Source organism: Salvelinus fontinalis, chromosome 20 (genome assembly GCF_029448725.1).
Source record: "Salvelinus fontinalis isolate EN_2023a chromosome 20, ASM2944872v1, whole genome shotgun sequence".
Classification (NCBI taxonomy): Eukaryota; Metazoa; Chordata; class Actinopteri; order Salmoniformes; family Salmonidae; genus Salvelinus; species Salvelinus fontinalis.
The window spans coordinates 22,534,442-22,551,931 of record NC_074684.1 but is presented as its reverse complement, the minus strand read 5'-3'; the positions used below and the strand labels follow the sequence as shown (position 1 = coordinate 22,551,931).

Here is a 17,490-nt window from a genome sequence, read left to right as displayed (position 1 = left end):
ATAGTTTTGATGTCTTCACTATTATTCTACAATGTAGAAAATAGTGAAAATAAAGAAAAACCCTTGAATGAGTAGGTGTGTCCAAACTTTTGACTGGAACTTTAGATCTCTGGATGGATACACTTTTACGCCTGATACGTTAGGTTAGATATCCACACAGACCGCACGATAGAGGAATGTGCAGAACACAACAACGAGAGGGACAGAGACAGTTCATGAAAGTTTGCCTTATCTACTTTGAAAAAAAAGTACAATTATTTAATCCGACAGCTCTGCAGCATACTGTAGGCTACAGTACTTAGGCAGGCTAGCTAAATAGGATGACTAAAGACAGTACAGTATGGGGAGCACATACAGTAGATAACATTAGGTTTAGCTGGCAGACTGCTACTGTATGAGCAGAGATGCGATGATGACTTTAAGGAATAAAACATAATTAAGTTATTAAATAAAAACTAAGTAATATACACAACTGAAATATTTTAGTATTTCATAATAATTTCCTATTTTTCTATTTATGTCTACCCAATGTGGACCTGACAGAAACCATGCAAATTTTTCAATGTTTTGGAAATTTTATTCTCACTATTTTGGGATTTGGAATTTCCGTTAAAAAGCTCTATTTCATAATGCATTTAATGTATAAAGAAAATCTATAATGAAATCAAAAATCGTGATTATTTTAAAAATTATCTAATCAAAACTGTACCGACTTCAAAAAGCACTAATCACTCAGCACTACTGAGAGGCTGACTAGTAGGTAACTGAACAGCTTGTTTTTAACAATATAATTTTGAAACAGGAAAATGTAAACATTTACCACACTTTTATCAGCATTTTAAATATAATCCATGAATGATATAATATATTTGTTAACAATTTTTTATCACAAGTGGGGTGCCGTCCCTAACGCCTTAATGGGTGAGCCGCCACTGCTAAGATCCTTTCCAATGTGTTCTCCAACTCATAAAACATTTTAGAAAAAGTCTCAGTGGCGTTGTCCTCGCAAGGTGAGGTATTGAAAACAGGGTTGTCAATAATTTTGAGCCCTACCTTTTGACAAAAAGGTATTACTTGTATTACAGAATCTCTTCCTCTGAGCAATTGTATTAATGTAAAATAAAATATAAAATAATTCCCAATTTTTTGGAGCATACAATAAAATTTAATTACATTTTAATTTCGGACCCCGCTGTATATTATAGATTTAATGAGTAGTAGTGGTCATTCTCTAACATGCATTTTCATATATAACACCCCGTGTCCCAAAGGTATTTACTCAGCAGAATGGCGAGTGAAGATTCTTCCAAAAAATACTTCCCATTTTCCCTGAAACATGAATAATAATGTCCTTGAGTGCTTTGTTGTTAGTTTTCTCCATCCACTAAAGTAAAGTAACATGAAGTTGCTGTGTCACAACTGTCATTCAATTTGTACTAAAGAGTTATGACCCATCCGTTTGTGACTGTGGCCTTTGCTATTGGCTGAAACCTTTCTAATTGGTCCTCCCTCTCTTGCTACAGTAGATTAGTTCCTCCCGGGGCAACATTTATCTTTATGTTCCATCAGACTTTAGAATTACTCTCAAAACATCCACATATTTTTCTTCACTTGAATTGTCACTCCCAATTATACATTTTAGGAAATAAACGTTGGAAGATGGTCAAAGATGTGTTTATGCCTGGAGCAAAGTAACAGTCAGCATTAACTCACTATCTGATTAGACTGGTTGCCCCTGGTTCCTAATATGGTTAGGAATGAGCGTCAAGCATCTGCGTTCTGTTTCTTCAAGCATTTCTAGATACTCCCATCAGATCACTTGCTTATTTAATATCAAGCAGTTCATCTACAGGTAGCCACAGCAACAGATCCCTTGCCGTTTTAAATTAAGTTAATTCATTCAAGGTTTTGTATGTTTATTTTCTACTCTTCCAAACAGTAGAGCTGACACTACAGGAAGCCCTTCACCAGTCAGTGTTCATGCCATGCACCTCGCCATCCCCCAGCAGCACTCCTTTCTGCTGGGACCAGCACAGCAAGCTGCTACCCACCGTGGCTGGCATCACTTCAAGCAAAGTGGCTGTGTGGACAGTGGAGGAGGTACTGGATAACTTACATTGTTTCTTGCAGTCTAAATAACTGTCTGGGTAATTTGGATAACTGTACTAACCATGATGTTCAATGTGTTACAGGTGATTGAGTTCATCCAAGGTCTTCCAGGCTGTAACGAACACGTGCACACTTTCAGAGATGAGGTACAGTTTCAGTACACTACAGCTTTTAACTCTCTGACCACTGATACACACACACACTGACTTCTGGGAAAAGGACTTCCCATTTGCTGTCTGCTTGTGGGATTATAAAGATCCCAATTTGGTTTCATCAGATGCATTACCTCCACATTATCGCTCTGTGGTCTCCACATCTGTGTCTGCCTCAGAGTTGAAACTTTTACTGCAGTGAGCTAAATCAGGGTCACACAGAGTGTTTCACACACACGGTTATGAGCTTAAAAAAGAAGACACCTGTACCATGTCAGATATAGAGTTGAAATGTATTCAATTTGGAGCATCACAATATTAATCAAATAAACAGTGACGGTGATGGTACTTGAATTATTATTTTTTGCATGCTAGTACTTTAAAAAAGTGCCAATATTTTGCGAATAAAGTAAACACTTTTAGAATAAAGTCTCAGTTATATTTCAAGATTAACGTAGGGGATTTGGTTAAGTGCATGTCTCCCTGGCAACTATTAATGACCTTATCCATGGTGCTTTACTAACAGTAGTATTTCCCCCTTATGGCAACTACCCTCCTAACGGCTATACGCTAGTTGGCTACATGAGCACACACAATAAAACACATTATCTTAGGATCCTGGAGACTGGGGGCTATGCGTGTGTATGTCCCATGTCAAATTGCTCTCCAAATTCGCTACAAAACCACTATTTTGCAGCCCATTCTAAAACTATACAGGCCTACTAGATTGAGTACCCGAGGCTAATCGTATGTTACAGTGGGCAAGTAAAAGTAAATGATGTGCCTATCCAATGGCTGCGGGAAGAATGAACCTGGGGTTTTACGTAAGTGTCTGTGGGAGAAGAGGCAACACAAGGACCACTCCTACATGCGCAAACCAGCTCATCTGAGGCACTGTTTGAATATATTCATCTATCGGTCTCCCTATAGGATGGGAGGAATGAAGGATGCATAGGTTAACCCAAAACAAGAGCATCATCGCCGTTATAGGCTATTTGTCTCAGTTGTAACGCTAACATAGGCTACCACCTGTTCACCTTGTAGAGGCTAGTGCCTAGGCCTTTTGGCTGTTAAGCTATGACAATGGAACATCAAATTACTGTCTCAGATGGGGCTTTATCCAAACCCCTTTCCCCCTGCTCCATGGCAAGGTTCATGACAGGGGTTTGGGGGCCGCCCTTGAGCTTGACAGGACGCACAATCCCTCTCCACGCAATCTGTGACCTACATTCACAAGATAATAAGCATAGTCCTATGAGGCTACTTCATTGGAAGTGTAGCCTACATAAAACACCATGCCATTCCGCACACATTTGTAAATTAAGCTTTCGTTTCGACATATAGGCTGCTGACCTAGCTGTTACTCTCTCAAATGTACTATGCACGGTGTTGACATACGCAAGGGATTGAGGATAACATTGTAGAGAAAATCGAAGGGCACCTTGTCTGCATTCAACTCCATGTCTCTTCGTAGTCTCATGTCTCTTCGTAGTCTGAAAACGCACCATGGCCATTAGAATGGTATTGCTTTGGGGATACCGTGTGTGTGTGTGTGTGTGTGTGTGTGTGTGTGTGTAATAGGATTTTTTATGAATTTATTTGCAAATTATGGTGGAAAATAAGTATTTAGTCACCTACAAACAACCAAGATTTCTCACAGACCTGTAACTTCTTCTTTAAGATGCTCCTCTGTCCTCCACTCGTTACCTGTATTAATGGCACCTGTTTGAACTTATCAGTATAAAAGTCACCTGTCCACAACCTCAAACAGTCACACTCCAAACTCCACTATAGCCAAGACCAAAGAGCTGTCAAAGGACACCAGAAACAAAATTGTAGACCTGCACCAGGCTGGGAAGACTGAATCTGCAATAGGTAAGCAGCTTGGTTTGAAGAAATCAACTGTGGGAGCAATTATTAGGAAATGGAAGACATACAAGACCACTGATAATCTCCCTCGATCTGGGGCTCCACGCAAGATCTGACCCCGTGGGGTCAAAATGATCACAAGAACGGTGAGCAAAAATCCCAGAACCACAAGGGGGGACCTAGTGAATGACCTGCAGAGAGCTGGGACCATAGTAACAAAGCCTACCATCAGTAATACACTACACCGCCAGGGACTCAAATCCTGCAGTGCCAGATGTGTCCCCCTGCTTAAGCCAGTACATGTCCAGGCCCGTCTGAAGTTTGCTAGAGAGCATTTGGATGATCCAGAAGAAGATTGGGAGAATGTCATATGGTCAGATGAAACCAAAATATAACTTTTTGGTAAAAACTCAACTCGTCGTGTTTGGAGGACAAAGAATGCTGAGTTGCATCCAAAGAAACCCATACCTACTGTGAAGCATGGGGGTGGAAACATCATGCTTTGGGGCTGTTTTTCTGCAAAGGGACCAGGACGACTGATCCGTGTAAAGGAAAAAATGAATGGGGCCATGTATCGTGAGATTTTGAGTGAAAACCTCCTTCCATCAGCAAGGGCATTGAAGATGAAACGTGGCTGGGTCTTTCAGCATGACAATGATCCCAAACACACCCCCCGGGCAACGAAGGAGTGGCTTCGTAAGAAGCATTTCAAGGCCCTGGAGTGGCCTAGCCAGTCTCCAGATCTCAACCCCATAGAAAATCTTTGGAGGCAGTTGAAAGTCCGTGTTGCCCAGCAACAGCCCCAAAACATCATTGCTCTAGAGGAGATCTAAATGGAGGAATGGGCCAAAATACCAGCAACAGTGTGTGAAAACCTTGTGAAGACTTACAGAAAACGTTTGACCTCTGTCATTGCCAACAAAGGGTATATAACAAAGTATTGAGATAAACTTTTGTTATTGACCAAATACTTATTTTCCACTATCATTTGCAAATAAATTCATTAAAAGTCCTACAATGTGATTTTCTGGAGAGAAAAAAATCTCATTTTGTCTGTCATAGTTGAAGTGTACCTATGATGAAAATTACAGGCCTCTCATCTTTTCAAGTGGGAGAACTTGCACAATTGGTGGCTGACTAAATACTTTTTTGCCCCACTGTATATGTCAAAAAATGGATGAGGCTTGCCCCTTTAAAAGAAATTGGATTGTCCCAGATGCCTGTGGTGTAAGGCAAAAACTCAATTAGGCCTATTTAGGTATTCTCTACAGATTATCCAAGTAATTAAACACAATAAATCTCACTTCTCATAGAGTGATGTTCATGCCATTCTGTTAGCGTTAATAGCGGTGGATATTACTACAGCTTGTTAAATGTAGAATGTGACTCAACCCCTGAATAACACCCCCTCTAATGAGTCATGGTCATTTGTATAACCCTCATGGTGGAGAATTCTTAAAAACCCTTGGCTTTGAAGTTAATTCTTTATGCACCGCTATGTCTAAGATGCCTGTTTTTGGAGGTTGAAAGTGAAACATATTCCTTGGGCAAAAATGTTCAATAGGAAAGCGCTTTGATGGTGGACATTTTCAAACGTGAGACTTCTCTAACTCTTCCCTCCCTCATATATTTTTGTCCAGCAAATAGATGGCGAAGCCTTCCTTCTGTTGACTCAGGTTGACCTAGTGAGGATCATGAGCATCAAGCTGGGTCCAGCCATTAAAATCTACAACTCCATCTTGATGTTCAAGACGGCAGAGGAATCGGCATGTAATGAGCTCTAACGAAGGTCGGAGGCCACTATTTTTACCCTGAGCAGAGCAGAGCCAGGAGAAGGAGGTCTACAGATAAGGATGTGAAGCACAAAGAACCATTCTTCTTCCCAGAGGAAGCAAACGGAATGCACATGTGAATTGCACAAGTATTTTTTTTTAAGATAGCCATATTGCATACTGCGAATCTCCAATGTGATTGACTCATTGGAGAAATGTCATTTTCAATCATCAGCTCTATTATGTGTAATATTATTGTACAGTATAGGCTCTTTTTATATTAGTGTTGGGGTGGTGCCACGAGGATGCTCGTTCTACCTAAAAACTAAAACTGGAAATGTAGAGCAAATGCGTCAGATTTCCTTTAGTGCATCACAATCAGCAACTCTGACATTTTCATCATGTAGAAAGTCCCATCTGCACAGGGCTTTAGCTGTTCCGGTCTCTCTGGGATGCTGATGTCATGCAGGTCAGAGAGATTCTAACTGAGAATGGAAGCTCAGTGATTCCCCAGGTGAGTGGCACAGAGAAATGAATACATTCATGAGAAAGTCCTCATGCTTTTTTATACTTGTTACTTCTGTCTGGCTGCTGGGTTGGTGCTGCTGGAGGACAAGGCTGTATAACTGAGAGGAGGGAGGGACTTTTATTAATTCACCAAACCAACGGGCACCATACTGTAAAACAAGCCATCAGGCCCTGCATTTAATTTCCCTTTTGGTAAATGCACCCACCTATTATGCTTTATGGATAGCCATATACAGTACCTGTATAAAGACCAACATGGGTCAACTTGGTCTGGTTTCTCCTGTGTATTGTACAGTCATCTCCTCATCAGTACTGTTCAGGCCCTATGAAGCAGTGACAAGTGTCTGTTTACTTTAAGGTACTAACCCCAGGGACGGGGTTTGGTTGAATGAATTTAATCTAAAAGTCCATATAGACAATGGTATTTCTTTACGTGGACTGTTGTTCACTATTGTTTATTTACAGTGTATTTGGGTGGTATTCAGACCCCTTGACTTTTTCCACATTATGTTACGTTACAGCCTTAATCTAACATTGATGATTGTGTGTAGATTCCTCGTCAATCTACACACAATATCCCATAATGACAAATTGAAAACAGGTTTTTACAAATGTTTGCAAATGTATAAAAAAAAAAAAAGAAATACCTTATTTACATAAGTATTCAGACCCTTTACTATGAGACCCGAAATTGAGCTCAGGTGCATCCTGTTTCCATTGACTCTCCTTGAGATGTTTCTACAACTTGATTGGAGTCCGCCTGTGGTAAATTCAATTGATTGGACATGATATGGAAAGGAACACATCTGTCCATATAAGGTCCCACAGTTGACAGTGCATGTCAGAGCAAAAACCCAAGCCATGAGGTCGAAGGAATTGTGTCTAGGCACAGATCTGGGCAAGGTTACCAAAATATTTCTGCAGAATTGAAGTTCCCCAAGAACACAGTGGCCTCCATCATTCTTAAATGGAAGAAGTTTGGAAACACTATGACTCTTCCTAGAGCTGGTCGCCTGGCCAAACTGAGCAAACGGGGAGAAGTGCCTTGGGATCAGGGATGTGACCAAGAACCCGATGGTCACTCTGACAGAGTTCCAGAGTTCCTCTGTGGAGATGGGAGGACCTCCCAGAAAGACAACCATCTCTGCAGCACTCCACCAATCAGGCCTTTATGGTAGAGTGGCCAAACGGAAGCCACTTCTCAGTAAAAGGCACAAGACAGCCCGCTTGGAGATCGCCAGAAGGCACCTAAAGGACACTCAGACAATGAGAAGCAAGCTTCTCTGGTCTGATGAAACTAAGATTGAACTCTTTGGCCTGAATGCCAAGCGTCACATTCTGCAGGAAACCTGGCACCATCCCAACGGTAATGCATGGTGGTGGGAGCATCATGCTGTGAGGATGTTTTTCAGCGTCAGGGAATGGGAGGCTAGTCTGGATCGAGGGAAAGATGAAAAGAGCGGTCCTTGATGAAAACCTGCTCCAGAGTGCTCAGGACCTCAGACCGGGGCAAAGGTTCACCTTCCAACAGGACAACAATCCTAAGCACACAGCCAAGACAATGCAGTAGGGGCTTCGGGACAAGTCTCTGAATGTCCTTGAGTGGCCCTGCCAGAGCCCGGACTTGAACCTGATCGAACATCTCTGGAGAGACCTGAAAATAGCTATGCAGTGACGCTCCCCATCCAATCTGACAGCGCTTTAGAGGATCTGCAGAGAAGAATGGGAGAAATACCCCAAATACAGGTGTGCCAAGCTTGTAGCGTCATACCCAATAAGACTGGCTGTAATCACTGCCAAAGGTGCTTTAACAAAGTACTGAGTAAAGGGTCTGAATACTTATGTAAATGTCATATTTCACTTGTTTTATTATACATTTGCAAAAATGTCTAAACCTATTTTTGCTTTGTCATTATGATGTATTGTGTGTAGATTTTTTTTTTTTCACCTTTACTTAACCAGGTAGGCCAGTTGAGAACAAGTTCTCATTTACAACTGCGACCTGGCCAGGATAAAGCAAAGCAGTGCGACACAAACAGCAACACAGAGTTACGCATGGAATAAACAAATGTACAGTCAATAACACAATATAAAAAATCTATATACAGTATGTGAAAATGAGGTAAGATTAGGGAGGTAACGCAATAAATAGGCCGTTGTAGCGAAGTCGTTTAGCATTTAACACTGGAGTGACAGGTGCGCAGAAGATGAATGTGCAAGTCGAGATACTGGGGTGCAAAGGAGCAACAACAAAAAAATAACAATATGGGGATGAGGTAGTTGGATGGGCTATTTACAGATGAGCTATGTACAGGTGAAATATACCTGCTGGAGCGCGTGCTACTGGTGGGTGCTGCTATGGTGACCAGTGAGCTGAGATAAGGCGGGGCTTTACCTAGCAAAGACTTATAGATGACCTTGAGCCAGTGGGTTTGGCGATGAATATGAAGCGAGGGCCAGCCAACGAGAGCATACAGGTCACAGTGGTGGGTAGTAAATGGGGCTTTGGTGACAAAACAGATGTCACTGTGATAGACTGCATCCAATTTGCTGAGTAGAGTGTTGGAGGCTAATTTGTAAATGACCGGTAGGATAGTCAGTTTTACGAGGGTATGTTTGGCAGCATGAGTGAAGGATGATTTGTCGCGAAATAGGAAGCCGATTCTAGATTTAATTTTGGATTGAAGATGCTTAATGTGAGTCTGGAAGGAGAGTTTACAGTCTAACCAGACACCTAGGTATTTGTAGTTGTCCACATATTCAGTCAGAACTGTCCAGAGTAGTGATGCTGGACGGGCGGGCAGGTGCGGGCAGCGATCGGTTGAAGAGCATGTATATAGTTTTACTTGCATTTAAGAGCCCTCAAGCGCCAGAAGGGGAAGAGCGGGAGCAGACGTGAGAGTCCAGGCACAGCTGGGGCTGAAGCGGCAATGGTGAGAGACTTGTTTCGGGAAAAGGTGGATTTTTAGAAGTAGAAGCACAAATTCTTTGGGCACAGACCTGGATAGTATGACAGAACTCTGTAGGCTATCTCTGCAGTAGATTGCAACTCCGCCCCCTTTGGCAGTTCTATCTTGTCAGAAAATGTTATAGTTAGGGATGGACTTTTCTGGATTTTTGGTGGCCTTCCTAAGCCAGGATTCAGACACGGCTAGGACATCCGGGTTGGCAGAGTGTGCTAAAGCAGTGAATAAAACAAACTTAGGGAGGATGCTTCTAATGTTAACATGCATGAAACCAAGGCTTTTACGGTTACAGAAGTCAACAAATGAGAGCGCCTGGGGAATGGGAGTAGAGCTAGGCGCTGCAGGGCCTGGATTAACCTCTACATCACCAGAGGAATGGAGGAGTAGGATAAGGGTATGGCTAAAGGCTATAAGAACTGGTTGTCTAGTGCGTTTGGAACAGAGAGTAAAAGGAGCAGGTTTCTGGGCGCGGAAGAATAGATTCAAGGCATAATGTACAGACAAAGGTATGGTAGGATGTGAATACAGTGGAGGTAAACCTTGGCATTGAGTGACGATGAGAGGTTTTGTCTCATCATTTAGACCAGGTGAGGTCACCACATGTGTGGGAGGTGGAACAAAAGGGCTAGCTAAGGTATATTGAGCAGGGCTGGAGGCTCTACAGTGAAATAAGACAATAATCACTAACCAAAACAGCAATTGACAAAGCATATTGACATTAGGGAGAAGCATGTGTAGCCGAGTGATCATAGGGACCAGTGAGTAGCTAGGCGAGCTGGAGACACGGCAATTCAGACAGCTAGCGGTCCGGGGCTAGCAGAAGGGCCTTAGGGGGACGTCGCGACAGAAGAGTCTGTTGTTGCTCCCTCGGACGGGTACGTCGGCAGACCAGTCGTGATGGATCGGCAGGGCTCCGTGTAGGCAGTAAAAGGTTCCAGGCCAATTGGCAAAATAGGTATTGTAGCCCAAGAAATTGGCTGATGGACCTCTTCAGCTAACAGTCCGATATGCTCTAGACAGCTAGCGGGCTGTGGCTAGCAGGCTAGCGGATGGGCCTTCAGGGAACGTCGCGACGGAGGAGCCTGTTGAAACCCCCTCGGGCGGATTACATCGGTAAACCAGTTGTGATGGATCGGCGGGGCTCCATGTCGACAGTAAAAGGGGTCCAGGCCATTTGGCAAAATAGGTATTGTAGCCCAAGGAGTGGCTGATGGACCTCTTCAGCTAGCCGGGAGATGGGCCTAGCACGAGGATAGTTCCGGCTAACTGGTGCTTGCTTCGGGACAGAGACGTTAGCCAGGAGTAGCCACTCAGATAGCAGCTAACTAGCTGCGCTGATCCAGGTGAAAAGGTTCAGAGCTTGCAGTAGGAATCTGGAGATATGGAGATTTGGTGGAGAAAAAGCAGTCCGGTATGCTCTGGCTTGAATCGTGCTGTGCAGACAGGCAGGAGTTGACCGGGCTACGGTTAGCTGAGGACCGCTAGCAGTGGCTAACTGACAAGTGGCTAGTTAGCTGGCTAGCTTCTGTTGGGGGTTCCGGTTCGTGTTAATGGACAGTCCAGCAGGCATCGGCTGTGTAGCCAAGTGATCATAGGGTCCAATGAGCAGCACTAGATGAAACAAGGAACAGTTCGGTAGTCGATTACTATGTTGAGCGAGCGGGAGACACGGCGTTCAGGGAGCTAGCAGGCCGGGGCTAACAGATGGATCATCGCCAAACATCCACGATGCAGAGGCCGGTTGAGAGCTGGCCGAGTTACGTCAGCAGACCAGCAGACCAGTCATGATGGATCGGCGGGGCTCTGTGTCGACAAAGGGTCCAGGCCAATTGGCAAGAGAAGTGTTGTAGTTGGTGTACTTAGTTTGCTATTCGGGAGACGGGCCTAGCTCGGGGCTAACTGGCGCATGCTTCTGGACAAGGGCGTTAGCCACAATAGCTCCAGAGCTTGCGGCAGGAATCTGGTGATGTAGTTGAAAAGAGCAGTCCGATACGATCAGGGCTGGTATCGCGCTGTGCAGACTGGCAGGTATTATCCGGGCTATCCAAGCTAAAGAGGCAGAGGTAGAGGTAAAGACCGTTAGCAGAGGCTAACAATGACTAAATAGCTAGTAGCTAATTCGCTGGCTAGCCTGTGATGGAGGTTCCAGTTATATGGTCTTAAAAAATTGCTGATCCGTACCACATTGGGTGAGGCGGGTTGCAGGAATGTATATTTATTTTGAAAATGGACAAAAGAGATTGAAATGTATACAAAAAACTGAAAAAGACAATATTTACATGGGACGAAAACAAACACGTCTTACTGCTGTGCCATCTTAGTTTTTTCCCCTCATCAAAAGAAAATCCATCTAACGTAACAAAAATTTGGAAAAAGTCAAGGGGTATGAATACTTTCCGAATGCACTGAGAACTTGCATTTAAAGCAATCACTAAATATAATTGAATGGATACATTGCTGATCATCTCAAAGAGCATACTTAGTGCCCTTGAAAAAAGTTGACTGTAATATGCTATTTCTATTTTCAATGGGCTTTACTGAAGCCTAAAGAGAAAATGTTGGTTTATGTTTTGCTTTTATTGATTTAATAATGCTTTTTCTTTCTTGTCACACCAGTGAGTGAGACTGCTGTGTATAGAATTATGCAATGCAATGTAAATGGGAAAAGAGCTTGCCATTTTTGCAGCTTAATAATGATGAAACCTTTATTCCACCTGTATTGATTCACAAATAAATACAATGAGAAGTACACTAAGGCTGCCCTGTCTACTTGTGTCCCAGGTGTTACTGCTGTCTCAAGTTGTACTTTCAGTGTACACTAAACCCACTTTGGATTTGTTGAAGTCTTCAGTAACAGAATATTATGCATCTGTTATTTAGCTCATTTCAAATAATTTTCACATCCTGTCATACTGTGCTATTTTTTTCTCCTGTCACCTTGTCAGAATAATCAGCCTAAGAATGGAAACTTTTTTTACTTGTTCTATTTTCATGCCGTGAAAGTAAAGACCTTTCATTTTTGCATGGTTCAACACAATCTTTTATTTTCTAGTATTTGTTATTACATGAACACGTCTGACAACTGTTGTTTGATCATTGTGTCTCTGCTCCATTCTTCTAAATCACCTCAAAGTACAACTCTAAGATGAAATCTTTGTTAAGGAATCATCATCTTTGATTTGTTTTGTCTCTATATTGCAGATATAAAATGTATTATTTACTGCAAAGCATAAAGATGTTTTCAACAGCATTGAGAAATATGAATACGCATTACAACAGATGTGGTTCCTGATTATTCTCATGATTTACCTCAATTCAATGTTTGGTGGTGCTAAGGAAAGTGTACAGCATGGAGGAGTCTAGATTAGGTTGGGTTCAGAGGACTAGCTTTAAGGGAAATATGTAATATTACCCTAAAAAAGGCAGCTAGATATAGAAAAACAGTGAGTCACTTGTCTCCAGTACCTCTGCAGCCAGAGCATTTCAGTTGTTGGCATCTTTTGGACATTTCAGGCTGAAGCTGGCATCTATTTTTGCCTTGTGAATATTCATTGTGACTTTTGGTGCTATTTTTCCACTTAATTAAGATAAGCTCACAGGCTTACGAGATTATGAATGCTTATGAATAAACATATGCATATGAATAAACCAACATAGCTCAGACACGAGACGTATGTGGTCTCTGTTGCTGACGTGAGCAGAACTTTTAAGCGTGTTAACCCTCTCAAGGCTGCTGGCACTGGACGGCAAGCCAAGCCGCGTACTCAGTGCATGCGCAGACCAGCTGGATGGAGTGTTAATAGACAGATTCAACATCTCCCTATCCCTGTCACGGTTCATGAATCCACTGCCTCACTCTCTCTTTTCTCTCTCTCTCTCTCTCTCTCTCTCTCTCTCTCTCTCTCTCTCGCTCTCTCTCTTTCTCCTGTGTTTGTGTGGGCGTGGTTCCCAATCTTGGCCTGATTGTCTGCGCCAGCTGGAATTAATTATCTTCCCCTTTATATGTTCTGTAACCTGTGTTTCTTGTTGTCAGATCGTTGTTTCTTCCCTGAGGTTGTGTCGTGTGTCAGTGCTCATTCTCTCGCAGCCCTTGTGGGGATTATCTGCTGTGCTCCTTCCTACCCAGCCGGACTCACTCCCTTGGATTTCTCAGCACGCTATCATCAGAGGATGTGCCCTAGGCCCTGGGTTGGATTCTGTCTGAGTATATTCTGTCTGTCCTGTGGATACTGTAAACTATTTCATTAAACCATCGTTGCTTGCATCTTGCATCCGCCTCTGTATTGTGACAGAACGATCTGACCATATCATGGATGCAGCGAGTTCAACGAGTCTGACCGAATTCATTTCCCGCAGTATCACGAGAATGGACCAACAAGAGGAGAACATCTCCAGCACAGGTCGGGCAGTACAAGCCATGGCGACGCAGGTATCCCAGCTGACCCAACAATTACAACATCTGAAGGGTCTCGCTGCGCCACCTACACCGGCAGTTCCACACGCCCCGCCAGAGCTGGATTCTCAGCTAGAGCCACGACTACCGACACCAGAGGGTTATTCAGGTGATCCGGACTATTGTAGAGCTTTTCTTACGAGATGTTCAATGCATTTCTCGTTGCAGCCACGGACCTTCAACCGTGAACAGTCTAAGGTAGCATTCGTACTCACACTGCTATCAGGCAAAGCAGCTCTTTGGGGAACGGCGGTGTGGGCGAACCAGGACCCATGCTGCACCTCTTTCCAGACACTCTCCGAGGAGATGAGAAGGGTCTTCGATCGGGCCGTGGCGGGTACGGAGGCGGCCAGACTACTCGCTGACCTTCGCCAAGGAGACCGTTCAGTATCGGAATACTCCATCCAATTCCGCACTCTGGCCGCAGAGTGTCAGTGGAACGAGGAGGCGCAGTGGGACATGTTCCTGCATGGGCTGGGGGACCGGATCCAGAAGGAGATCTATGTTCTGGACCTTCCCAGGAGTTTAAATGGACTAGTGGAACTAGCCTTGAGGGTCGATGCTCGTCTGAGTCGTATTGGCCGCCGAGCATGCCCTAACAGACCGTATAACGACACGGAGGGCTGGCATACCAGCGGCGGGAACACGGCCAGTTCAGCCTCCGCTCACGAACCCATGCAGCTGGGGAGAGCTCGCCTCTCCCGGGAGGAGAGGGAGAGGCGGAGATCACAAGGACTCTGTCTCTACTGTGGTAGAGCGGGCCACTTTATCCACTCCTGCCCGGTAAAAGATCAGGCCCGGTAGTAAGTATGAGGCTACTATCGGGTGGTGTCACCACAGAGAAGACCTCATCATCTACTCTCCTCCCGGTAAGACTAAGATGGGCCACCCACACGCACGACACCCAAGCTTTACTGGACTCAGGAGCAGAGGGTAATTTCATGGACTTCAAGCTCGCTCACAAGCTCCAGATTCCTATCACCTCACTCACGCACAAGATATCCGTCAACGCTCTCAATGGTCAAGAACTCCCCAACATATCTCACACCACTGAACCTATCACACTCATCACTTCTGGCAATCACACTGAGACACTATCATTTCTACTCATGGACTCACCCCTTGCACCATTAGTTCTCGGCCACCCTTGGCTCACCCAACACAACCCCAGAGTTGACTGGGGTCATAACTCTATATCCATGTGGAGTAACAAGTGTCTTGAGTCCTGTTTAGTGTCTGCTTGTTCATCTGTGTCTGATTCTGTGTTTCTAGAGGAGGCAGTGGATTTGTCTAACGTGCCCGTTGAATACCTCGACCTGAAGGAGGTGTTCAGTAAGTCCCGTGCTGCTTCTCTTCCTCCGCATCGTCCCTATGACTGTGCAATAGAATTATTGCCAGGTGAGTCTCCGCCTAAAGGCAAGTTATATTCACTCTCTGTTCCTGAGAGGGAGGCTATGGAGAGATACATCTCTGATTCTCTGGCATCTGGATTCATTCGTCCTTCCTCTTCTCCAGCGGGGGCGGGGTTCTTCTTTGTGGGGAAGAAGGACGGATCTCTGCGTCCTTGCATTGATTACCGTGGGTTGAATAACATCACAGTGAAGAATACCTATCCCTTACCGTTGATGTCCTCAGCCTTTGAAAGGTTACAGGGAGCATCCGTGTTCACTAAGTTGGATTTACGTAATGCATATCATTTGGTTCGCATAAGGAGGGGGGACGAATGGAAGACCGCGTTTAACACCCCCAGAGGGCACTTCGAATATTTGGTCATGCCTTTTGGGCTATCCAACTCCCCAGCGGTTTTCCAGGCACTCGTCAATGACGTGCTGAGAGATATGATTGATCAGTTCATATATGTTTACCTGGATGACATACTGATTTTTTCTTCTTCTCTCCAGGAACACGTTCAGCACGTCAGACGAGTGCTCCAGAGGTTGTTGGAGAATGGACTTTTTGTCAAGGCGGAGAAATGCATTTTTCATGCACAATCCGTTCCATTCCTAGGTTACATCATCTCGACTGAAGGTATTCGCATGGATCCTGACAAGATTAAGGCTGTGGTGGAGTGGCCAAGCCCAGATTCCCGTAAGGCCCTACAGAGGTTTCTGGGATTCGCCAATTTCTACCGGCGTTTTGTTCGCAACTTTAGCCAGATAGTCGCTTCCCTTACCGCCTTAACCTCCCCCAGAGTGACGTTCAGGTGGACCGATACAGCCGAGGCTGCATTCGTCAAACTCAAGAGCCGCTTTGTTTCGGCCCCCATCCTCATAGCTCCCGATCCCTCGCGTCAGTTCGTGGTGGAGGTGGACGCTTCAGAGGTGGGGGTAGGTGCGGTACTTTCCCAACGTGCCGCTTCTGACAACAAGATGCACCCTTGCGCGTTCCTTTCCCATCGGTTATCACCTGCGGAACGCAACTACGACATTGGCAACAGAGAGTTGTTGGCAGTAAAGTTAGCATTGGAGGAGTGGCGCCATTGGTTAGAGGGTTCGGGGGTACCTTTTATAGTTTGGACCGATCACAAGAATTTGGAATATATCAGAACAGCCAAGAGACTCAACTCCAGGCAGGCGCGGTGGGCACTCTTTTTCGGACGTTTTGACTTCTCTCTCTCGTATCGCCCGGGTTCCAAGAATGTCAAACCCGATTCCCTTTCTCGTATTTTTGACCATTCCGAACGCCCATCCACTCCCGAGTGCATCCTACCCAGGACCCTAGTGGTCTCCACACTTATATGGGAGGTTGAATCGAGGGTCAGAACGGCCTTAGAAGGGGTAACGCCTCCGCCCGGTTGTCCGCCTAATCGGTTGTTTGTGCCGGAGGGGTGTCGGTCCGATGTTATTCGGTGGGGGCATTGCTCTAACGTAGCGTGTCATCCAGGAGTCAGCCGTACTAGCTTTTTAGTGAAGCAACGCTTTTGGTGGCCGCTGATGGCTCGTGACATTCACAGTTTTGTCTTGGCTTGCTCGGTTTGTGCCACTGGGAAGAGTTCTAATCGACCCCCAGATGGGTTACTCCAACCGCTGTCGGTCCCTTCGAGACCCTGGTCCCACATCGCGCTAGATTTTGTTACCGGTCTCCCGCCCTCCCAGGGCAAGACGGTTGTTTTGACCGTGGTGGACCGGTTCTCGAAGGCGGCTCATTTTATTCCCTTGCCTAAATTACCATCTGCCAAGGAAACAGCGGTAACGGTCGTGGATCATGTCTTTCGCTTACATGGCCTGCCGATGGACGTAGTTTCTGACCGTGGGCCCCAATTTGTGTCCAAGTTTTGGCAGGAGTTTTGTAGGTAACTGGGAGCAAGTGTCAGTCTTTCTTCAGGGTTTCATCCCCAGAGCAACGGTCAAACGGAGAGGGCCAACCAAGATTTGGAGAGAGTGTTGCGATGTTTGGTTTCTAAGAACCCCTCTTCCTGGAGTCAACAACTCTCTATGGTTGAGTACGCTCACAATTCGTTGCCAGTGGCAGCCACGGGTCTCTCTCCGTTTGAGTGTAGTTTAGGTTACCAGCCACCTATCTTTCCCAGTACAGAGTCCGAGGTCACTGTTCCCTCCGCTCACGCTTTCATCCAGAGGTGCCGTCACGTATGGAGCAGAGCCCGTGAGACTCTCCTCCGGGTGGGGGCGCGCACCAAGGCT

At 45.0% G+C, this 17,490-nt stretch overlaps 1 protein-coding gene across 1 annotated transcript in view; it reads left to right on the top strand.

Moving 5' to 3' along the window:
- LOC129817525 (lethal(3)malignant brain tumor-like protein 3) overlaps positions 1–12,151 on the top strand; it is a gene marked incomplete in the record, with an annotated part of 53,261 nt that extends 41,110 nt beyond the window's left edge. Inside the window, 3 exon segments of the mRNA XM_055872870.1 lie at positions 1,940–2,100; positions 2,193–2,255; positions 5,771–12,151. Coding sequence (XP_055728845.1) covers positions 1,940–2,100; positions 2,193–2,255; positions 5,771–5,914 — 368 coding nt within the window.
- Positions 12,152–17,490: the final 5,339 nt, after the last annotated feature.